Raw genomic sequence first — 24,121 nt, 5'->3', positions numbered from 1 at the left:
ATTTAACTTTTCAATCACAATATGTTGTCATTGTATTTGTGCATTTCTGACAGGACTTGAAATTCTCACAGTAAACTTGAAAATGTGTTTCTTATACTTTTAAAATATTTATATGCTTCCTGAAACTATGTAACGGATCAGGAGAGAAGAGACAAAATAGGATGACAACAGATAAAGAACATGAAAAAAGTAACTAAAGAGTGCTTTCCTACCACAGATTATTATTTTTGAAACCCTGCATTATTTACATCCATGTTAACTGACTAGCAGTCTTCTTTACTGCCTTTGTTGGTGCATTGCTGCATTTGTTGGCCCATTACCGCCAACAACTATAGATCGGCAGAATAGCGTAAAACCAACCGCAGGAAGTGAAGCGCACTGTCCATGTGCTCACAAACAAACAAATTGGAGGCCCACTCATAAAATCATTGGTCCACAGGATCAAGATTTAAGAGCTTTTAATACACCCCCTGTTGTTTTTAAAAATATATTATCCTCACTAAGTGATCACTTTTAGGCCTAGCAGGAAGTCAAGGGGGTAAGAACACACGTGCATTCCAGGCGTTTCACACTAACCCAAGTGAGGGGATTCAAGAGTGGAGCGGTAACTCTGAGTGGGTGAGCGGGCGGAGAGGCTGTGGGTTGGGGAGCCTGGGAGACTGTCTCCAGACGAAAGAGAGCGATTTAAAGAGGAGAGGCTGCGGCTGGTGTGGAGCAGGTTGGACTGCTTGGTAATTTTCCTGAACAGGGAGCTGCGCTTCTTCCTGAAAAGACAAAAAAATTCTATGGTGAGAAGAAAAGCGCATGTAAAACACAAAAGATCATGTATTCTTGTAATGAAATGTATCCAGTTTGCAGTAACACACTCTTGTCCCTCCTTGGCTCCCGTCCTCTTGCTGCGCCGTGCCATCTTGGATTTATAGCTGGACTTGCGGGCAGGACCCACTTTTATAGAGGTATTCTCAAATGGAGTCGTCGTAACGGTCACCTTATTTCCACTCTGTAGATTATATATATATATATATTTATATAAATTATTTTAGAAGCCAATGTGTCTCGTAAAAATCTTAAATGTATATAGAAATTAGGTAGGCAGTCCTCACCTTCAGAATGAGCTCCACCACCTCTGTGTGGACCAAACCATGGACTGACTCCCCGTTTACGTGAGTGATGAGGTCACCAGAATTGAGTCCAGCCTCCTGGGCAGGACCTCCATCCTCCACATGCTGTCATTACAACAAAAAAGATTTAGGCATTTACACAGAAAAGCTGTTTATCTGCATGCTAAAGCTCTCACGGGGGCTGATAGGACAAAAACAAATAATGATAACTCTGGCAGAAACATCTCCTGGAAAGGTTGGCGAGCCATTTCTGTTTTAATTATACACTCAGCCAAAATATACGACAACACAGTGTAATGTTGTAGATATACACACAACTGTCCATATCTCTAGCGCCCGATGACCTAAATAGCAGACTGCCTTAAAATATTACAGATGTGAAACACGTATTTGAAATTAAATAAGAACAAAATGACAAAACCATAGTTATTGGTGTTGATTCTAGGAGACAAAAATTAATATGAGGCAAAAAACTCAGCTATCATCATAGACAAGGATTTAAAGTTTAGTACAACTAATCAAGTCAATTTATTTATTCACAGCCCAATTTCACAAATCAGAAATTTGCCTCAGGGGGGCTTTACAATCTGTACAGCATAGAACACGCTCTGTCCTTAGACCCTCAACGCTGTCTATGACTACCACCTGAGAAATACTGCAAAATGTGAGACCCTATCTTGCTCTTTTTGATGTAAAGACATTTATCAATGCTTTGGTTTTCTCTTTCCTTGACTAGTCAATGTTCTGTCAACTGCATTACCCCCCAAAAAACAGCAAACACCACAGGTTTGAACAAAAACAAGTACCTCCATCCTTCACCTGTCGTTCCCTCTGTACTCCTAGCTACTGCCTTAGGTCACTGAGCACTATGACTACATTACATGTACCAACAATTAAGGGAAAAAAGTATGGAGAGGCGTTATGCACTAAAACTGTGGAGCAGTGTAAATGTCTGACATGTAACTTTGTGTAAATTCCTTTAAAAACACATTTTTTCTCATGTCTTTTGAATCTTGCTTTTAAATTATCTGTCACTTTGTTTTTATTAAATATAAGTGAAAGTTGATTTTATTCTTACTGTTCCTGTATACCCTGTTTTGTTGGATTTTAATGTTTCTGCTTGGCAACTTTTAATTTGTTTGTTATAAATGTTTCAAATGTTTTACACAATTTCATTGTAAGCACTTTGAGCTGCATTTTATGTATGAAATTTGGAAAGAACGTATATTATTATTAGTGGTGGTAGTAGTAGTAGTTGTAGAAGTAAACATATCAGCTTTGCTTGCTAATTAGAGCCGCAAGAACTCTGCAAGCACACTGTTCGTTCTGCTCTCTCACCCAGACCATGTGATGTACACTGTAGACATCACTGTCTCCCATGTAGACTCTGATGGCTCGGAGAGTGAAGCCATACTTCTTCCCAGAGCGGTGGATGGTGATTGGAGAATGCGGGACGTTGACCATGGGAGAGTAGTCTCTGCTGGGAGAAGAGTCACGAGAGGAGGGGTTGGACGAGAGAGAGCGCGGAGACATGGGGCTCGCTAGAGGGGAGGCACCATGTTGCTCCACTGAGAAGAGAGAGGGATGGAGTTAAGGTTACATTACAGGATTTATCTCTAAATATGTTTTTGCATTTAATTTCCTGTCAAATGACCGGTGCATTTACCTGCAGGAATGATGACAGATAAAGCAGTAGCAGAAGCAGATTTGATAACTTTGGTTCCGGACCGGGAGTTATGCTTCTCTCCTTCAGCTGAGAGCTGCTGGTGGCGAACCCTCCGCAGCACAAGGTCAGTGGTGGCCCCACGGGGCCCCTGTGGGTCTGGCAGCCCCAGAACAGTGGCACTGCCTGGTAGAGGCAGCGATGCATCAGCAGGCCTCAAAAGCTTGTCTGTGACATGGTAGTAAATAAACAGTAAATAAACGCTCTTGTTACACATCAGACTGTTCAAACTGTTTATGCCGTGCTGCCTCATCCCTTCTTACCCCCAGCTGTGAACCCATTGCTGTCTTTAAGGAATGGTCTCAGATCGCCTTGAGAGGTGTTGGCACCTATGGCTCCTTCCAGGGAAGTCCCCCTGGCCTTTACTGGAGGCTGCCTGGTAGGGACAGGCAGCTCAGAGTCGACCTCCAGAGGGGAGGCCAGGCGGTGTGTTTCCATGAGGGCAGAGAAGCGTCTTCGCGTCCCAGAGGGTGGGCTGGAGTCGCTCTCGGTAAAGGAGGTCTCAGAGCAGGACAAGCGCTTCCTGAAAAAGCAAGGCAGTCGCACTTTGGTATTAATTTATTCTCGATGAATGTGTTCGTGAGCATTAGACATTAAACACACTGAAACTGTCCGGCTTGATATCCACTTCTATGGACGAGAGTAAAACATGGATTTTATTTTGTTGTTGGGTTAGCTATCTCTTTAACAAACCAGACCATTTGTCAACTTTATTTGACAGTAAGCAGCTTCTGCACTACTTTCTGTGAGCTGCTCTCACATCTCAGGTGATCCAGTCCTCCAGCTCTTGTCCCTCAGGGTGAGGCTACCCAGGCTTTCTCTCTTGGCCACACGATCCTCCCTGGGGACCTTGTGCTCCCTTAGAGTCACGCCAGGGGGTTTATGCTCCAGCTGGGACAGATGCTCCATACTGCTGTACACCTGCAGGTCCACACAACAAGAGAGATCAAAATTTCTTTTGGGCAATGATTGTATTGTCATGTGGACTGACGATTCTGACTGAACAGTCTCTATGTAGAAAAAAGGAGAAGTAGGAGGCAAGTGACCTTGCTGAAGCGAGGGGAGCAGGATGAGAAGCGATGTATCTCCACAGGCTCATCGTCGTTGGTATCGTCCTCATCGTATGACTGCACATGATGGTAGCGCTCGGATCGGGCTGGTGAGGTAAGGTAAAAAGATGTCATAGATCTACAATGATATTCAGTGAACAGCGGCATTATGTTCCTCACTGTGTACTGAGAGGTTAACTTACATGAAAAGCTGCAAACTCCTGCTCATGCTGAATTTACCTATTCAAGTCAAAAAATGTGCATTACACTAATACCAGCCTTTCCACATTTACAGTAGTTATCATGGTAACGTGGGAGACTTAATGAGTGTGTTGTGGCAAAGGCGGTGATGATTCAGAGATTCAAGACCCTGAGCTGTTTTGATGAATAAGATTTTCATAAGCTCAAAGGGATCTGTGGTCCATGCCTGGAATAAATTTTTTCCCAAGAGGATCCTGAATCCCCAACAGTCGACTTACTGTCAAAATAACTGGTGTCTTCTTCAGACTCTAGGTGAGGAATGAACTCTGCCTTCTGCCTCAGCAGGCTGTTCCAGTTCACCTCGGTGAAGAATGAGTGCTGCCTCACTTCAAAAGCACCACCTAGAGGGCAGAGGAAGGGAGGGGGGAGAAAGTAGGGGAGACAACGACAGACAGGTAAGAATTGCAGCCCCGAAGCAAATATAGGCACTTTGACCCAGATAGAAGTTGTCTTTTTCGGGTAAACTCAACCTGGGAGCCTACAGGCAGGATGACAGTCAGCACTGTAAAAACTTCAATTTTTTGGCATTAAAAAGGATTTTTAGTTTTGCAGACTTAAAATTCAAAATTATTAAAGAGGTGGTATTATGCTTTATGGCTTTTTACCTCTCCTTTATTGAGTTATATATCTTTTTTGTGCATGTAACAGGTTTGCAAAGTGAAAAAGCCCAGAGTCCAGCCCAAAGGGAGTTCCCATCTCCCACAGAAAACTCTGCTCTGAACCGCTTGAAAACAGCTCCTTTGTAGTCCAGCATTCACTTCCTTTACTTGTGACGTCACAATGAAAACGTGTCATAAAGCTTGCCAAGCGGCTAGCGGGGGTCAGGCAAACCCTCAAACCAAGCTAGTCTGAGCAGAGGCCCTTTGGCTCGACTCACCTTTGTTTGGGTTTCCATTGTAGAAATGTTGTACCTGTACCTGCTTCCAGGTATTTTTTTTTTCGTATCACCTCCTTCGAGGTTCCAAGCGAGCTGAGGTGATACTAAAATGTAACGTGAAAACAGACAGACTTCTGATTGGTCAGAGAGAATATTCACTATTCACTGCATCATCATTGCATGCACCAGACAGAGGCCAGCAACAGAAAGTTTTATATTTTACAGTTTTCGTATGGAATTTCATCACTAAATTCACTTCTGAGAAGTTCTGAGGTGAGAAATCAGCTGTGTAGATTTCCAATATTGACAGTTTTACGAGAAGTGATGGCGGAACAAAAATGTGCTTGAATATTTTCGGAGTTCAGGAGCTCCGCAAGTGGCTGCGGGGGAAGCCTGCGCCAACCCGCGGGAGGAGCGTGTGAGGCCGGCCAGCCGCCCGCTCACAGAGCCCTCTGCTCCCGCCGTCACACAGACCGCTGCAGCAACAACGGCAGAGGAAAACACAGCTGGAAGGTTTTCATACCACTTATCTGTCTTTACATTCTGAGTAATGTTGAAACGTTTTAACCGTAGACTGTATATATTTTAAGAGCTGTGTGGATCGCTGGTGTGGTGTCTATCGATTTGCGCTATGGAAGCATTTTTCCAACAAAGATTTTGTACAAGTAAGATGCATCACTCTGTAGCTCAAGAGCGGAGCGTACAACACACAGGGTGACAAGAGGAGCTGCAGCAATGTGCAGTATGAGAAAAATATGGTGTCGCCTTCATCACAGAGGAGCAGACTGGCCTTGCATCGACAGACTGTGTGCACTTTCAGAACCACTGGTGTGTTGAAATCACATTTTTTTGTGAGATTACAGGACTGTCCTAAGACAAGGTAAGGTATTACTTGTAGTGTCAGTTAGAATAAACACACCACCTAAGGAACAAACAAAGACAGTGACTTAGGTGAAAATCTATCAGATAAAAAGATATTTTAATATTAGGAGACTGAAGCCTTGAAGGTCCTTCCCTTGTATCCCCATGACAGTGAAGAGAAGCTGTTCAGGAACAGTCTTGCGAGTGGTTGTTGGTAACATAATATCTTTTTTATATCAAAATGAAGTTTCAAAAGTTTGTAGTTCCGTCATGGCTACACACATAGAAAAATATAATCAAATTCATAGAATAACATAAAAGAAATAAAATAGACAAAACCAATATATACCATTTTATTGAAGTTTATTGCCTTAAAATTTTAAGTTCTTCCAACTTTTTCTTTTTTACAGTGAGTGTTCTGGGTCAGTGATTGACGTACCCCTGCACTTCTGCAGTCGCCACAGAGTACATGGAAAGATTGTGGAGTAAAGTCGTCCAAGTGTCAGAGCCTTTCATTTGATTTATTGATTGCTGCAAGAAAACAAATATGACAAAAAAGGCTTCTGAATAAATTGCCTACCCTAGCTTTTAAAAGTTTGCTAAATGGATAATGGTTGTGACGTCCAGTTCTTCTTCTCCAAGTGGTAGTAGTATGAATGCAAAACCAATATCTTGATAGTTGCACTGTATGAAAAAGTTATTGTAACAATAATATAGTTAAAGAGGTCATATTATGCTCATTTTCATGTTCAAAATCTTATTTAGGGGTTGTACCAGAACAGGTTTACATGGTTTCATTTTCAAAAAACACCATATTTATGTCATACTGCACATTCCTGTAGCTCCTCTTTTCACGCTGTGTGTTGAAGGCTTGGTTTTAGCTATGGAGTGATGCATCTTACTTCTACAAGATCTTTGTTGGGAGTTGCACATGCGCAGTTCCTAGTTAAGGACTACTAGCCAATCAGAAGCAGAGTAGGACAAGCCCTGAGAAGCTGGTAAACACAGCTTCAGTTCAGCTGTATATGTCCCTTAACAGCTTAGCAACACCGACTGGAGCAAGAGTTTCAGAGAGAGGTGTGTGCTGCAGCTCAGTGTTTCTCCACCAGTGTTTTTGAGGGCGAGTCTGACTCGCTGCTAGGCGAGCATTATGCCTACCTCTGTGATTTGCTGTGACATCACAGAGAACAAAAGGAAACAGCTGGACTACAAACGAGCAGTTTTCAGGCAGTCCAGAGCAGAGTTTTCTGTGGGAGATGGGAACTCCCTTTGGGCTGGACTTAGAGCTTTTTCACTTTGCAAACCTATTACATGCACAAAAAAGGTTTATAACTCAATAAACGAGAGGGAAAAAGGCAAAAAGCATTATATGACTTCTTTATTATTAGCAGCGTTCGATAAAATCCTGTTTTAAATCAATTCAAGTGAACACATTTGGAACATGACTGGTGGTGATGAAGGGGTACTTGAGTTTATCTGACTGAGCTGAAAAGAAGGGATCACTGGTTAAGCCAAAAGGGATGCAACAGGGATCAATGAAAGTGACTGTGACTTAAGGTTAGTAACCACTAATCTAGGTAACTGACCTGTGCCCAGTCGAACCAGTGGATTTGTCTGTAGGAGGGAGGAGATCAGGTTCTGGGCATCAACAGGGAGAGCCTCATCCCCTTCTGGCCACACTATGTCATCTACCAGATACAGCCGAGAGAGAGGCAGGAGGACATGAGGAAACAGTGTTGGCGAAGAGGTGAGCAAAAACTCGTTGGTTTATCTATCAGCAATGTATAGTGTGCATACTGTATCCATCTGTCCCTCCACCTTTGATCCCTCACCTGTAATGACCTGTCCAAACAGCTCCTCTGGAGTGTCTCCAAAGAAAGGCACACAGCCCACCAGAAACTCGTACAGGATGATGCCCATAGCCCACCAGTCGACTGGCTTCCCATAACCTTGCCGAAGAATAACCTCCGGGGCAATGTACTCTGGCGTTCCACACACCTAAAAGATAAACATTTCCTCAGTTGTGCATTAGATTTCCTGTGAATTACAAGCAATCCTGCCCTGAGTGAATTTTTTTGCTACTAATAACCACACATATTTATTGTCACATCTAATTTAACTTAACATACTTTTACTTTGATGATTGTGGGTTCTGAAATAGATGCAGCTAAGTGGGAGACAGTTAAAGCCTGAGTGAGAGGCACATGTGTATAGAGCATGTGTATTCCTGCCTAGCTAAGTAGATCACTTCAGAGATGCCAAGACAAGATGAAAGCCCCGGTGAGGGTTTTCATGTGCAGATGGGTTTGCACTGAATGCTAACAGATTTCTGGCCGCCATAATGCATTCACAAGAAATAATGAGGCGTAGGTTCAAAGCATGAGCACTGAATGAAAGGCTTGAGAAAATAAACCTTTACCTAAAAGAGAAATTATTATAACAACTGAGGAAGCACTGGCCTATTGTTCTGCCAACTGTTAACGCTCTCATTTTTTTCATGCTCCAGTTATGCCTGGCACACAATGACAGGGAATATCGTCACAGAAATGACAACATTAAAGGGTGTTTTGTGTTTAAACTTTATTTGGATCATCCTGTAGATGAACAGTCTGCACTGCAATATAGCCAAAAGACACAATTAAATAAGTAAATTGAAATTGCTTCAATAACTTGAATGTAAAATGTGATTACTTCAAATGGAGTGGGATTTGAGTATACAGATCTGATATCATTTGTATGTATGTTTTTGTTATACCTGTTTATCCAAAAACTCCCGAGTATCCTTCTCTATGTGTCCTTCATACAAGTTGGTGGTTAGACTCATCAGACCCATCTTAGAAAGGCCAAAGTCTGTGAGCTTGATGTGGCCCATTGAGGTAATCAGGAGGCTGAGAATAGAAACAGCGAAGATAAGTTCAAGATATGCAAGCTTTACTTACACTCTTTTGAAATGTACTAGCAATGTAATATAGCAACTGTTTAGCAATGTAATGCCAATATGCATCAGCTCTCTGCAAAAGTTGATGAAAACTAACGCCGTCTTACTTGTCAGGCTTGAGGTCACGGTGCACAATGCCGTAGTTGTGTAAGTACTCCAGTGCTAGGATAGTCTCTGCAAAGTACATGCGTGCCATTTCCACGGGTAGAGCCCCAATGTTCTTCAGTAGAGTGGCACAGTCTCCACCTGCCAGCAGAATTCATTATTTGATTAGTATTGCTGCTGACATGAGCAATTACCATGAATGTCTCCTGATACCCCTTGTCCTAGATCATTTTAGGTTGCTCTTAGGCCGATGAGCAACACAAACAACAGAAATCATGCTATCAAAATTACTGATGTTTTTCTGCATAGTATATTCAAAGATGTCGGGCACAAGAGTATGCATTTTACTTGGTATTCAGAGTATGTTCACCTTACTGACTAGTTTTTTAATAATAAGAAGAAGAAGTATTAACAACCTATGTATGATAATGCATATTCTTCTACCCACAGGGAAGGCCTGTAATATGTAGCGCTATTAGAATTTTTAGCCATGCTAGTGTTGTGGCTGATCATGCAATTATTGGATGGATTGCCATGAAATATCCACGATGCCAAAAGGATGAAACACAGTGACTTTCGTTTCCTTGTACTTTTCCTGTCGTGCCAGCATAAGGTTGTCATTTGTGGATTTGAGTGAAATGACTATTGGATGGATTGCCATTCGGTTTGGTACAGACATTCATGTCATTATCATTTGTCATTTTTGCAGTGTGAACCAAGCAGGAAGCTTCCGGTCAGCAAACTGAAGTCCCATAAACCTGCATTCTTTCGAACAGCCAGAAGGGGGCGACTCTTCTGGTTGCAAAAAGAAGTCTGGCTCCATTAGAAATAATGATAAAATGACCCTACTTCTCACCTGATTTATTACCTCAGTAAACACTTTCCTAATGAGTTTATGGCCTCAATCGCTAGTTTGAAGTCTTCTTCAATACAACATGATGTTCATTTAGTGAATTATGGTCCCATTTAGAGGAAAATAGACCATAAAGCAGAGTATGCTTTGGGGCAGGATTATTTATGATCGACAAGCTGTTACCATGGTGACCTGTCAATCAGGCTAGAGTGACTCGTACCCACGGTACTAGGAGTTGGTTGTTCCCTTTCTCTGGTGAGTACATTTAGTTTTAAGGCTGTTGTTTGCTAGACAAAATTGTCAGCCCTGTTAAAATGACAGTTAACGTGAATTACAGATGCACCTAGCTATGCAAGCTAGCTAGCTCCACACACGGCCGTTAGCTCCACCGTCTCGTCCTAATATGGTCACGTCCGGTGCCGCTGGTTGCAAAAAATCAAAATGCCGGCGGCCCATGCAGCCTGCAGACCTTGACGGAAGTTATTATTATTTTTTTTTTTTATTACAAGAATTATATAGTTAGTTCACGTTTTCATAAGGAAGAAAAAACAGAAACAGTGAAAAAAAAATTTAAAAAAACAATTATAAACAACAAAAATAAAGTATACAGCCAGAGTGTCAAACAATAAATATCAGTTAAATTAATTATAAAGTTATATTAGATAAATGTTGTAAACATTTTGATGCTGATTTACTCTTTAATCCAGAAATACAGACTATATAATTTTTTAAGTCAAATTTAAAAACATTGAAAAGAGGTTTGTTTTTCATAAATTTTGATTTATGAATAAAGAATTTGCCAAGCATAGATTGATTATGTATTGTACAGAGGAGTTTGATTCAGAAAAATAAAATAAAATGTCAAAATTGGATATTTTTACGTTTGAGCCAAAGTGTCCATTAACGAAGCATTGTATATCATTCCACAGAGAAGAGCTATGAGAACAGCTATAGAATAAATGGTCCAACGTTTCTGTTTCCAGAGAGCAGAAGGAGCTTTTTTCGTCTACAGTAGGGATAAATTTCGAGAAGTTGACGGAAGTTGAACTTCCAAATATGGTTTGTCCCAGAAGACACTGAGCACAAAACGTGATGACGTTCATCTCGGCTTACGTACATGATAGACCCTGATCCTAATGGAAACCGTTTTATTCTTTAGAAGCCAACAACAGAACTTTAAATACACTTCTGAGAAGTTTTTAGGCGAGAAATCAACTGTGTAGATTTCGAAGATCGGCAGTTTTACGAAAATTGGCAGCGAATCGAGAATGTGTTCAAACGTTTTCGGAGTTGAGAAGCTCCGCAACTGCCGACGGGTGTTATATAGCTGCAGTAACATTACCGGAGGCTGCACAGCAACACAACCGGTCGACATGCATATAATCAATTACATTAGGCACATACCCTGGTTAGGGTAAGAGGAATATACTTCGGGGAGCTGTCAGGAATAGCTAGCTAGCTACGGTTAGCTCCCCCAGGCCCAGTCACACAGACCACTGCAGCCAACACAGCAGACGTGTCCAGCAACAGCTGATAATGTTCAAAACGCTGTTATTCTGTCAATAAATTCTCAGTAATGTTAAGTTTTAACCTAAATCGAGAAAAATCTTTCTCGTGATGCAACATTACAGAATATTTTTGGTTTGTGAAACTTAAAATCACTGTGGAAGAAATAAAATATACAACAGTGGTATGAATTGAAACATTGCTTTATTATTATCATTAGGCTATTATAAATAAGTATTTGCAGGAATTATAGTATAAATATACTATATTAATATATATTAATTCCGTCTATATATAAGTATAGTATAGTAAATATTAACACATAACGTACACTGATTACTACGTTGACACTTGACACCTCTTTTTTAATGGCTTTTTTTTTTTTTAACAACTATGCGTGGACCGAGCAGTTGAGATAAACGTCATCACATTTTGTGTGCGGTGGCTTCTGGGAAAACCCATATATGGAAGTTCAACTTCCGTCAAGTTTGTCTGCGGGCAGCAGCTGGACCCTTCTCCAAATTCGAGGCTTCAAAGCGGCAGTCCACAAACCAACAGGTGACGTCATGGTGACTACGTCCACTTCTTATATACAGTCTATGGTGTGAACACACAACATACTCAAAAATTCCTTAGAATTTGTGTGAAGAGTGTATTTGAGACACAACATTAGTGATGTTTACTCACTCAGAACTAAAAAGCCAATTGCACAGACGTTGAAATGGCGGATATTCTTACCTTCTACGTACTCCATGACCATGCAGAGGTGCCGACGGGTTTCGAAGGAACAGAACATGGACACAACAAAAGGATTCTCTGCGAAGGTAAGGATGTCTCTTTCCACGAAGGCCTGCTGGATTTGGTTCCTCAAGATCAGGTTTTGCTTATTAATCTTCTTCATTGCAAATCGCTGGCGTGTCTCCAGATGACGCACAAGGTACACAGCGCTGGTACAAAAGCACACACACACACACACATATGCATTATTTTTTACTTTATGGCCTCTGTGCTGCCTGTTTAAAAAAAACAAACATTTGTGTCCATGCCTGACTTACAGATGTAAAAATTAATCAGTTCCATGTCTACTCATCCTAATTAGTAGAGTGAACAGGACGCCCTAATGCTCTACTCACCCATACGCTCCATTACTGATCAGCTTGATGGTCTGGAAGTCGGCTTCTCCTGGTGGTTTCATTGCCCTTATCTTACCCTGTGGATCAAAGATCAGACATTAAATATCCATCCATCCATCCATTGTCAACCACTTATCCTGCGTACAGGGTCGCGGGGGACATTAAATATGTATTATGAATTTTTCTTTTTTTGCAGTTGGAGGTGTGCCTAATGCTAGAGGGATGGCCCAGCGATTCATTCATTCGATTTTGTACTTAAGCATAACTTTGCTAAATGAGATGCCAAGTCATTAGCAGATGAAACAGACATGTTCAGGGAGAGCAACAAAGATCTTGGCGGGCCAGACCTCATATTCCAAAGTAAGCTAAAGTAATAAAAGGGTGGATGAATGTGGGGATGCATTGAACATTGCAGAAATAGAGGATTATCTTTGATCTCACCTCTGTCGAGTCATCTGTTTCAGGTGTTAGCACCCCCTCGCTGTCGTAACTATCAAGGTTTACCATCTCTGATGACAAAAAATGTGGCAGTTTAAATCAAATGTCAGTTAATTTATTTTCTAATATGTTAAATCTCTATGTTGTACAAAGTTTCTGTCTCTCTCCCTCACCTTCAATGGGGTCTTTTGTCAGTCCCAGCTGGCTGATGATGTAACGAGGAATGTCCGTTTTCATCAGGTGACCCTCCTTGGCGTGGTCCTCTGCTGCCTCCAGCAGATGGTAGAACTCCTCAGGATTAAACTCCTGGAAACCAGAGCATTAAGACCTTAACACAGTGTCATCAGGTAGAAATTTTTGGAGCTGGTCCAGTATAATTGAATTAATGACTTAATTAATGATTAAATTAAACTCTGTGGGATGATTGAATTTTTGTTTGAGAAATTGCTTGCCATATAACTTGATTTGAATGTGAATCAGAAAATGTAAAACCACCGTGGCTGCTTTTAGCAGTTTTTTCATGATTCACCTCCTCTGGAGCAGCTCCAAGATCTGTTTACGGCAGTCTGTGCTGTTCAGCCTTAGGAGAGACTCCGGTACATTTAATTCTGTATTAGGACTGATATCCCATTGAAAGCTACACTACAAGGTTTATGTTGTGTTTAAACACACACAGTTCATTAAAATCAGCCAAAATCATTAGGTCAGAGCTTCAGCAACAGACCAGCAGCAAATGGTAGGAATACAGCTCTGTATGGCGCTATACTTGTTCCATAATTCTGAACATTTATAGCACAGAAAAAAATGTTTGCACACGATTATTTGTCTTCAGCATAAAAACAAAACAATGATGTGCTCAAATTTATTTATCTTTATCAACACTACTAAACTCTCTCAATCAGTTTGAATCATTTGTCCTCTCTCAAATTCCCTGCTCTGTGCACGCACAAAGACATGAAATCCTGTGTCCCTGAGCTACCTTGTTTATTCTTGTTGTATGCTAAATAAATGTAAAAATATTTACATTTTTAATGTATAGCAAAATCCTTCTTTTCTCCTCCTCAGATCTTGAAGGATCTGATTTAAATCCTTCTCAAAACTATGCCATGCCCATTGTATGTACACATATTCCGTCACAAAGCGGAAAATAAAGACCCTCTAACTTCCATCCACAGTGACTTTAAGAGTGTTACACTGTCATAGAGACAACTGGAGAGTTGGAGCAGAACATTTCAGATTGGTTATTTTGTCTCCAATCCGCTCACAAGTAGTAAAACTGAATGAGAAAGGTTTTTATTGTGCGCCTCTGTGAATAACCGTGTGTAATAACTCCTCTAAAAATATCATTTGTGCTTGCAAAAATTATTTCTGTGCTCAAAAAGTCCCATCGCATGCTCAGAGATGAGGCACCCAACAGGGTGAGTGTGAACCTCAAGAGCCAATCCCTGAGCGCAGACGCTGCACCAAAGACGTGGCATGATGCCAAACACTGAACTGACATTAGATCTGCAACGATTATTCGATTAATCAATTAGTTGTCAACCATTAAATGAATTGCCAACTATCCTGATCTGAATCGCTTTGAGTAATTCTTTAAATTAAAAACATCCAAATTCTCTTATTCCAGCTTCTCAATTGTGAATATTTTAAGACATTTGAAGATATTATCACGGGCTTTGGGAAACACTGATCCACATATTTCACCATTTTCTGGACTAATTCGAATTGAATATTCGAAGAAAATGATCAACAGATTAATCAATAATGAAAATAATCGTCAGTTGCAGCCTTAATTGACATGTTGTACTACAGAGGAGGACTGTGCCACTATTGCAGCTACCGGCTGCAGATCCAAACCTGGTGCCAAAATCAATGTCCAAAACGTGCAACAGATCACACACACAGTAATCCCAGTGCAGAGTGATATGCAGAAAACGGGGGTGGAATTAGATGGACTAATCAATTCTCTGTGTCACTGTTCGTCAGTGTGGCATGACTCATCAAGAGGGACACAAGAATGTGCGTCGGCAGTTACCCAGAAACACAACAAGCTAGACAGATGGACACAAGCGCACACACAAACACACACATTGGTATCCTCCAACTTTAAATGACACCATGGTCATGGTCTGTCTGAGTCAGACTGGAAGGCAGCAGGGGGCCGCTGCCTGGTATAAGGCATACGGTGGCAGGACAAATTTTAATCTAAATGCAAATGTCTATGCCATCCAGACAGACTGGACTTTACTTCAGTGTTTGCTTGTTTTGTTTTTCTACTCCTGCTGCGTAATACATCAGGGTGAATATATGCTTATAATGGGCTATCAAATGAGTATCAGTGCTCCTGTTTTTTTTCAATTTGAGAATCAATTTCTCTTAAGTCACAAGAGGGATGTGAACTGTGAAATGTTCTGCGATGAAGGGAGGGGCTGTGATGAGGATTTTGAACATGGCAGTAGCATTTTGACAATGATGGGTAAATACTGAAAGTGTGTGTGTGTGTGTGTGTGTGTGTGTGTGTGTGTGTGTGTGTGTGTGTTATATTACCAGACACTCCAGCAGCCTGGCAGGTCGGGAGATGATGATGAGAAGCTTCTTCGCCAACTCTGTGACAAAGGCTACCTCGGAGCTCTCTGAACGCTCATAGCACTGACAGAGACAGACAGACAGACAGAGAGAGAGGAAGAAAGGGAGAAGATTAAAATTGACATTTATAAAAAGACAGAGTGACAAAGGCAGAACAAAAAGCTCAAAAATCGGTGAGATATGAGAATATCGGATCATGAAGGAACACAGCAGATACAATCAAACCAAAACCAGGCAGCCCAGAGTAATCACAGCGATCTAATCAAGCTGCCGAAATGGGGTTTGTGATGAAATTCATACCTTCTATCTGCTCTGGCAAATCACAAGCACAGTTAGCCTCCATTTACCGCAGTCATTTCAATCATGTCTCTCGCCAAAGGCATCATGAGTGTGAATGAAATTAGAAGACTTGAGCTGAATCTCTCCATCACTAATCCTCCACCACATCACATCATCCCAACCAGCAGAGGGTAGATGTATTTGTTTCTGTGTCTAATTTCATAGAAGTTGCCTTATGAACAGTCTTCACAAATAAGTTATAACCAAAGTAGTTATGTTATGTATATAGTTTTTCTCCAAACCGGGAATCCAAGTGTTAAAATTGGTGGCAAACTTTTATGTAGACCGTAGATATTTTTCCGACTATACTCTGCCACAGCACAGCAAGCTGTAAAGACTGACACTTTATCACCTTAAAAGGTGAAGGATGAGGCGATGGTGTTAGCAAGCTGTTAATTTACTAACTAATTTACACATCTAGCAGATAAAGAGCAAGATTATCATTCATTTGGAATTGTGTTACATTGTTGTATTGTCAGTTTCTGCAAGTCAAAGCTCTGTTTTTGGTCTCTACCAGCTCTTAAAGGGGAACATCTGGCTCTTTAGCTGCTAACGCTCCACAGCTGCCTGCTGCTGGAAATACAGTTTATGAGAGCAGTGAAAATGTATGGCCGTAAACCTAAACAATGAGCTGAAAAGATGGTGAAATGCTTCGTTAAGGTGAGGGGAACTGCAGAGTTAGGTAATAATTCTCTATGGGCTAATCACTACAAGCAACCACTGTTACATTTAACATTACATCTTTTCTTACTCACATCATGAAGAAGCTTCTCCAGATTCTCCTGCAGCTCAAAGAAGTATACAGAGGTGATGAGGCCCTCGCGGGCTTTGGCCAGGCAGTCTCTGGACAGCTCAGCTATCTGGTGGTGAATGAAGCTGAGCACTCCATCGGCCAGCGGAAGAACATTTTCAGGAGAGAAAGCCTGGATGAACTCGGCCAGCCTCCCCTCCATCTGTGCCGTTGCCTGGTGGAGAACAAAAAACACAAAAATGCGAACATGGAGAGTGGAAGAAGAAGCGACAGAGGATAGGCTTATAGATTTCTTTAAGACCCAGAGTTATGGAAAATTCAGAAAGCAATTTCATCTGTGGCTCGGCTGATTTACACTGACCTCAATGCAATGTCATCTTTCCCCATCTGACTTAATTTCCTATGGCTTTGATTTATATCACCATATATATTTGATACCAACCTCAACCCACCAAAAGAGTGAAAGAAAGAAAAATTAGGCAAAAGAGAAAATCTATTTTATTTAACATTTAATCACTGTGGCAGTATTTATGAGTGCTGTGAATAAACTTAATATTGTCTTTGACAGGGTGAACTTATCGCAGCAGTGTCACATGATCTTCTTTGCTATGGTTTAGCAGCACCCATGGCACATTTTCTTTGGGGGGGGGGGGGGGGGGGGGGGTGTATGACATCAAACACTCATTCGTATACACAAATCTTCACTCATAAATTATATCCCTTTATATTTCTCTAACATTTGAGTTCTGACTTCAGTAAAGTGACAATTATTGTGGATTGAAAGATTACTTGAATGCTTTGCAGGCTTAAAGAACTGCTCACTGTTGTGTGTGTCTTTATGAAATGTGATGTTTATCACGAAGCAGCTTCATCTCACCTTTGGAAAGCGCTCTTTGTATACATGGTTCATCATGACTATCTCATTGTCGTAGCAGGAGGAGGAACGTCCTGGGCTGAGGGGAAAAACAGAAAAACAGTCTAAAAACTATGCTTAAGATTCGATTAGCACTTAAAATTATCCATGACAAAGAGAAAGTTAGTACTTTATGGATATGAAGACACAGCCATCATTAAAGTGAGACTACGTAATTGACCATTCCTCCTCTTGAAAATGGATACTTGAGGCCCCAAGCAGAAAAACATACATTCAATAAACTCAGGGTTTTGCTTCTGTACCTTCTTAGGTCGGTATGACCAGTAGCTTATGACAACTAATATTAGCTAACGTTGTAAGCTTAAGCTTGGTGTTGCTTTGAGACTGACATTACTAAGTCAGTTTGATGACTTCTTGACTCTTTTCTTCATCATTGTCACTTAAGTTTACTTTAAGTGATCAAACAGACTTGTTTTATATTTTTTTAACTATGTAACTTTTTAGAACAGATTAATAAAAGGCAGCAAAATGTCAAAAACAGCACTATTTACCTAACGTATGCTAACTGTTTTATGGATAATTTCAATGTTTTATTTGTATGAGGAACATGTCATTTCTTTTCTTTAAAGTTGCATAGTCTAACTTTAATGACAAGCTCGTCTTCATATAAACAGTTCTAACTTTCTAATCAAATATTAAGCATAATTCCAATGTTGGCTTCAAAATAGGAAAATTCAAGTAGTTATATAAAAGCAATTACAAGATCAACCATGGGCAACCCCTGTAAATCTGCTTTGAAAGCTTCTCTTTTAAAAAGAGGATAGTGCTTTTGGGCAGCTGAAGCCGCTGGTTAATCTCATGGGTTCTGTAGCTGCTGCTGACCTGAGGCTGCGGGAGCGTGGGCGCATGTGGGGAGAGCAGCGGCCCCCGTCATCATCTGTGATGCTCTCGGTGCTGCCAAAGTGCTTGGATAAGAAGTGGAGCTCATCCATGGTGGGCTGGAAGGGCAGCTGGTGCAGCCGTTCCTGAGAGGAGCTGGAAGACTGGAGCGGGAGAAAAGGAATATGGAGAGGAGGTGAGGCAAGAGCAAAGGGTGGAGGAGAGGATTAGGAGGGGGCAGAGGGAGAAGTTGGCAGATGAGGAAAGGAAACAAGAATATTAGAGTTGGATGGATCAAAAACAATTATCGATCAATTATTACAATATTTGCAGACTTAAGTTGCCATTCATTGTGGAAACCACAGATGACAAACGGAGAATTGAAATGTTAATGAAGTTGTCCAATGAGCCCTGGGTCAGACCCATCAATCTGTCTCACAGACAAACCACGTCTCACCACCTCATTTGCCTTCATCAAAGCAATGAGACTCCTCCACTTACTTTGCTGACCGAAATATCGATCACTGATCAATCACAGGTGACAGACCAATTGAAAACGGTCAGACTTAAAAGGTTTGGATGGAACAAGCTTGGAGACTCCATTTTTCTTTGTCTGTTTCATGTATGTCAAAGTTTTTCCACAGATTGTTTTGAGGTTGCTCTATCCATTTTTCTAACCACCATCTTGGCAACTTTCTCATCGCTGTAGTGCTGTGACTGACATCTTTTTTTCTTTCTGTTCAAGTTTGAATTTTTGTGGGAAGGTGAAGCTCTCTTGTCCGTTCAGCCACAGTAGCTATTGTGACCAGCATCATCATAAGTGGTTTTGCAGTCATGCAGTCAAGCTATTATAAACCGTTACATTTGTTGGGTTTCACACAGTCTATGGTTGGGTATTGTTGTGTAATTGTACTGTTTAAATTGAAAGAAATGAAATGATTATGTTATATTATATGATTATACACACATTTGATGATTATCACACACAGAAAAATAACATTTTATAATAATTTTAAAAGGCAGAATAAGTGTAAACACCACAGTGTAAAAACAACACCTTGTGGTTTTATGGGCTGTTTCTCTCTGTTTCAAATCCTTGTGCTAAGCTAAGATAACTGGCTGCTGGTAGTAATCTCATCTTTATTGACATATATAAGACATGAGAGAGGTGTCAAACTTATCTAACTCTCTGCATTAATTATTAATTCCCGAAAATGTCTAACTATTCCCATAGGGTAAGCACCTGGAATTACATTAACCATTCATGAAACCACAGTATCATTCAGTGATAGTGATAGAATTCTTAATGTGAAAATGTTTTGGATTACTACTTTATTTATTTAATTATCACTTTAAATGGAGCAGAGATGTTTCTGTTTAGAGAGGGGAGCTGAAGGAAGCCCTGGGCATCACTGCTCAGTCTCATTCATAGAAGTCAGAGCATTTATTCCAATGAAATATCATTTTGTTTCTAAAGATAGTATTTGCTTAAATTTAGCCCGTGGCAAACGTTTCTGTGGAACAGTCTGTGCTCTGTCTTGTGCCAGTTTCTCCTCATTACGCCATGTTTATCATGTCCCTCTCATCCCACTGGCCTGGCACTGATCACTTTCCCTTTCTATCCTGCTCAACCCATCCATCTAACCCTCCATCCACAGCCAGATGAAGAGCAGGAACCAGGCCTTTTACGTTGCTGTTACACATCAAGATACACCAAAAATCACAAGGGAAAGAAATGCAAGTGACAACATTCTGGAGATGGATACAGTTTAGATGAGGAAACCAAACAGAACAACACAGGATGCAAAAGCAAGCTCTAGAGATTACATTTGTGTAAAATCACAGTAATATGTCTGTGGTTCCTAATATTTTATGTCTGACTATCCGCAGTCAGATGAACTCAAGTTCAAGAAATTTGGGAGAAACGTTATTTACCGTTGAGCTGGGAGTGTTAGTGCCATATCCAGAAGAAGGCAAAGATGCTAAAGACCAACGTCGTCCATCCGCTCTGCAGAGAACACAGATGTTACTTCACTTAAAAGCCCAATGTTTGCATACATTTTGTCATTAATATGCACCTACTACACCTTGATCTATAATAGTATTTATCCCACAGCCTGATAAAAGAATTGTTGGAATCAACTCAAATACCTATGGTTATTTTTATTAGCTGTGAATTAATACATTTGACTGTAAGACAAAACCCTGTCTTTTGACATACAACCTGGCCACAACTCAATTTTTTGTGCACTAAAATAATGTAATTCTGCAGAGCAATGACTTATAACACATGTAGTTTGTCCCAGGGGCCTTACTCATTAAAGACTCATTCATTGTGCTTCTTTATGCCTCGATCGCACAGTGACAGGCAGGCAGCAGTATCTGATAAATGAGGACAAAGGATTTACAGGAGCACCAGGCTCCCAGAGCCTCCACTCCCAAGACTGTGTCTGACAGAGGAGAGAGAGAGGTAAATAACCTACAGTGATTGGCCTTCTTCACATACATCCCTGCCCAACACAGGAGAGGGAAGTCTTGCCCGTGTTGATGCATCCATACTACGGGCAGACCATTATTTTTTGCAGTCACTTCAAAAAAAGCCACAAAAGCCACAAGAGCATTAGTTCCAGTTGATCCCAAAGGTGTTGAATGGGGTTGAGGTCAGGGCTCTGTGGAGACCGGTTAAGTTCTTCCACACTAAACTGGGAAAAACATAATATTTTTATGGACCTGGAAACAGCCATATTAAGGAAGTGAAGTTAACACTATTGTCTAAAATATCATTGCATAAAGATTTTGCTTAATTGGAATTAAGGGGCCTAAACCGCAAAAACCAGCCCTAGACCACAAGTACTCAATAGATGAAAGTAGCACATCCAGGTACTTTGCCCCTGCGTCATGCCCCAGCCCCTTTTTGGGTGAAAGTAGCATTTGACTGGTGGTAAATACAGATTCTTAGTTTTCTGCAAATTTCATAGTAGGCTATAAAATAAGAAAACTGTATTGTTTTTTAGCCATTAGTAGCCCAAATCATATGACCAGTCAGGCAAACAATTATGTTTTGATCAACGATGATTGGTGTTGTTATATAGAAAAGAAATTAAGAAATAGGGGTTGACATGTGTCCTTTCTGTCTGTCTCCATCCAAGTAGACGACCCTGACAACTACCTTATTGAATCTCCATGTAATGTATTTCTGATGTCTGTCACTTTCTGTTGTTAGGACACTTTATTTTGCTGTTTTGGTGGTCTGTCCAATGTGTTTCTGTAAACTAATTACATCAATAGGGCGAAGTAGGCCCGCTGTCTCTGTTTTGATAGCCGTTTGTGCTTATTACATGAATTTACTGTTTTAGCCCCACGTGCCACGTTACTTTATACTGTTTATAAGTTTCATTATTAGAAGGTAGGTCAGCTCAATTTATTTGACTCATTAATGTTAAAATACCCTCTGCTCCCAGCAGCCTTTCAAGTGTACAGGCTGTTAAACCAAACTCCATTCTAAAAGCAGGTGTAGGTAGGGACATATGTTTTCACAGTAAATACACGCCATCGCTAAGACTAAGTTCACTTTGTTCTCCAGAAACAATCAGCACACATGTCATTTGATCAGTTTTTCATACGAGCAGATGCACACATTCATGGCCACTCGTCCACACACACACCAACACACGACATTCTTGCTTCTTCACCAGAGCAGCGTGAATAAACACAGAGGCACTGTGAATGTAATGGCTTGGCCCTGTCATGCATCAGTCAGCCAGATACACTGCGAGAACCTGCGAATGCAGCGGGAGGCTCCCTGCTCCCCAGGATGTGCGAGACCTCACACAACAACAGATCCACACCTCGTCTGTTCTGTGATGCTTACTTGTTCTCTCTCCTCCCTTCCCTTTGTCTCACTCTGACTTTACTTCTGTCTGTCCGTCGCCCCTCTCCTGTCTCGCTTTCTGTCCCTCTAACATCTCTAGCACAAAAATAATTGAGAGTAAACGTGTAAGCACACTCAATATATGAAGTGATTTAAGCAGTGACCTTCTGGATGAGGCAAACGAGAAGTGTGCCGGGTTGCTGGGAGAGAAGTTTCGTGGGCTGTCCAGAGGGCTGCTTCCTGGTGGGACAACGAGACATTCACAGAGGATGAGACACAAGACAGGGAGATGCAAATGTGGGAAAAGAAACTGTGACTGTGAGTAATCAAGTAACTTGTGACCAAATGACAACAAGAAAACGAAGCCGATTTAAAACTTCTTACCACGGTTTCCTTTTTCCCTGTGAGGCGCAGCACTAAAGCTGACTTTTCTGATTCTGTTGTTCAATGTGACAAATATTCATAACGTTTTAGTAGGGTTTGAAGGGGTAAAAGGGTGTGAAATTGATTTAGTTTTTTCCCAAATCATAAAGGCCTGTCATTGATTTTTTTAGACTGATGAATTCTTTGTAGCCTAAGCTTTTTTTTTATTCCGCCCTGTTCTGTGAACAGTAATGTGGGTGTTGTGATTAATGGACTGAGAGATTTGATTGGGGGCTTTTTCAAAAGATGAATGAATCAAGCCAGCTAATTTAAGGGAACAGTAAAGACGTAGTTCAATCTGCACAAACCACCTCTTCTATCAGTCTCCTCAGTTTTAGGGGTCAGACAGTATAGGGCGACCAGGATGTGAGCACCTTAGTCAAGTCCTGGTCATTTCCAAAACCAGGTCAAAAGTCAGATTGAGTCAGCTGAATACCTTAAATCAAGACACTAAAGATAGAAGCTGCTTCTTATGGATCAACAAAGATGTAAATCTATCTGCATAGGGTTATCTTTTATATCCTAATGTATAGTATACAAAAGTCTGAAATTTGTGGAGATACATTTACACCTTCTTTCTGAGAGTTAGATCACTTAGTGTCCAAAAACTGAAGTGAAAAATTACTATTTGGGTTTTACGTGGAGTTATGTAAGTACAGTATTCGACTGTTTGTGACGCAGTAAGTGCTGGTAGGTGGATTTTGTTACCTTGGACAGAGCCATGCTAGCTATTTCCCCCTGTTTATAGTCTTTCTGCTAAGCTAGGCTGACGACTGTAGTTTCATATTTAGCGTACAGATGTCAGAGTTGTATTGATCTTCTGACCCCCAGAAAAAAAGTTAATAAGCCCATTTCCCAAAATGTGAAACTTTAACTCATGGGATAATGATCATTTATACACTTAAAAGACCCTAATATAACAGGTTATATATACAGTGGGGGAAATAAGTATTTGACCCCTTGCTGATTTTGCAGGTTTGCCCACTTACAAAGAATGCAACGATCTATAATTTTAATCATATGTACATTCTAACAGTGAAAGACAGAATCCCAAAGAAAATTCCAGAAAATCACATCATATGAATTTATAAAAATTGATAACCATCTGATGAGGAAAAACAAGTATTTGACCCCCTGGACAAACAGCATGTTAATATTTTGTAGAAAAGCCATTATTGGCCAGCACAGATGTCAAACGGTTTTTATAGTTGGTGACAAGGTTTGTGCACATTTCGGCAGGGATGTTGGCCCACTCCTCCCTGCAGACAGCCTCCAAATCATTCAGGTTCCGAGGTTGTCGCCTGGCAACTCAAATTTTAAGCTCCCTCCAATGATTTTCAATTGGATTCAGGTCTGGAGACTGGCTAGGCCACTCCAGAACCTTGATGTGCTTCTTCTTCAGCCACTCTTTTGTTGCTTTGGCGGTGTGCTTAGAGTCGTTGTCGTGCTGAAACACCCATCCTCGACCCATCTTCAGCTCTCTCACTGAGGGAAGGAGATGTTGGTCCAGAATTCCACGATACATGGCCCCGT

At 40.9% G+C, this 24,121-nt stretch overlaps 1 protein-coding gene and 1 long non-coding RNA gene across 6 annotated transcripts in view; one reads left to right on the top strand and one right to left on the bottom strand.

The window, feature by feature from the left end:
• The window catches only part of LOC123984967 (microtubule-associated serine/threonine-protein kinase 1-like), a 49,307-nt gene that overhangs the window by 3,623 nt on the left and 21,563 nt on the right, over window positions 1-24,121 (bottom strand). For both annotated transcript variants that reach the window (XM_046072261.1, XM_046072270.1), the window contains exons 4-26: window positions 22,330-22,405; window positions 20,230-20,302; window positions 18,298-18,458; window positions 17,419-17,494; window positions 16,546-16,755; window positions 15,413-15,514; window positions 13,039-13,171; window positions 12,869-12,936; window positions 12,428-12,504; window positions 12,033-12,241; window positions 8,938-9,076; window positions 8,648-8,780; window positions 7,725-7,890; window positions 7,479-7,580; window positions 4,373-4,495; window positions 3,891-4,000; window positions 3,605-3,765; window positions 3,108-3,367; window positions 2,788-3,012; window positions 2,460-2,689; window positions 1,104-1,226; window positions 867-1,000; window positions 577-764 (exon numbers count right to left, since the gene is read on the bottom strand). In XM_046072261.1, the coding sequence (XP_045928217.1) occupies window positions 577-764; window positions 867-1,000; window positions 1,104-1,226; window positions 2,460-2,689; window positions 2,788-3,012; window positions 3,108-3,367; window positions 3,605-3,765; window positions 3,891-4,000; window positions 4,373-4,495; window positions 7,479-7,580; window positions 7,725-7,890; window positions 8,648-8,780; window positions 8,938-9,076; window positions 12,033-12,241; window positions 12,428-12,504; window positions 12,869-12,936; window positions 13,039-13,171; window positions 15,413-15,514; window positions 16,546-16,755; window positions 17,419-17,494; window positions 18,298-18,458; window positions 20,230-20,302; window positions 22,330-22,405 (3,279 nt within the window). The remainder of the gene's footprint in view (window positions 1-576; window positions 765-866; window positions 1,001-1,103; window positions 1,227-2,459; window positions 2,690-2,787; window positions 3,013-3,107; window positions 3,368-3,604; window positions 3,766-3,890; window positions 4,001-4,372; window positions 4,496-7,478; window positions 7,581-7,724; window positions 7,891-8,647; window positions 8,781-8,937; window positions 9,077-12,032; window positions 12,242-12,427; window positions 12,505-12,868; window positions 12,937-13,038; window positions 13,172-15,412; window positions 15,515-16,545; window positions 16,756-17,418; window positions 17,495-18,297; window positions 18,459-20,229; window positions 20,303-22,329; window positions 22,406-24,121) is intronic.
• Window positions 11,725-17,095, top strand: LOC123985001. 4 transcript variants are annotated; one of them, XR_006828575.1, is made up of 5 exons: window positions 11,725-11,852; window positions 12,059-12,118; window positions 15,416-15,624; window positions 16,308-16,450; window positions 16,555-17,095. It is a non-coding gene; the product is annotated as an uncharacterized LOC123985001 (long non-coding RNA). The 4 variants fall into 4 exon arrangements; XR_006828573.1 differs by having other exon boundaries at window positions 11,736-11,863; window positions 11,986-12,118; XR_006828574.1 differs by lacking the exon at window positions 11,725-11,852 and adding an exon at window positions 13,106-13,212 and having other exon boundaries at window positions 11,877-12,118.

This window comes from Micropterus dolomieu, linkage group LG02 (genome assembly GCF_021292245.1).
Source record: "Micropterus dolomieu isolate WLL.071019.BEF.003 ecotype Adirondacks linkage group LG02, ASM2129224v1, whole genome shotgun sequence".
Lineage (NCBI taxonomy): Eukaryota > Metazoa > Chordata > Actinopteri > Centrarchiformes > Centrarchidae > Micropterus > Micropterus dolomieu.
Note: the sequence above shows the minus strand (reverse complement) of the source record. Positions and strands in the feature narration are given on the sequence as shown.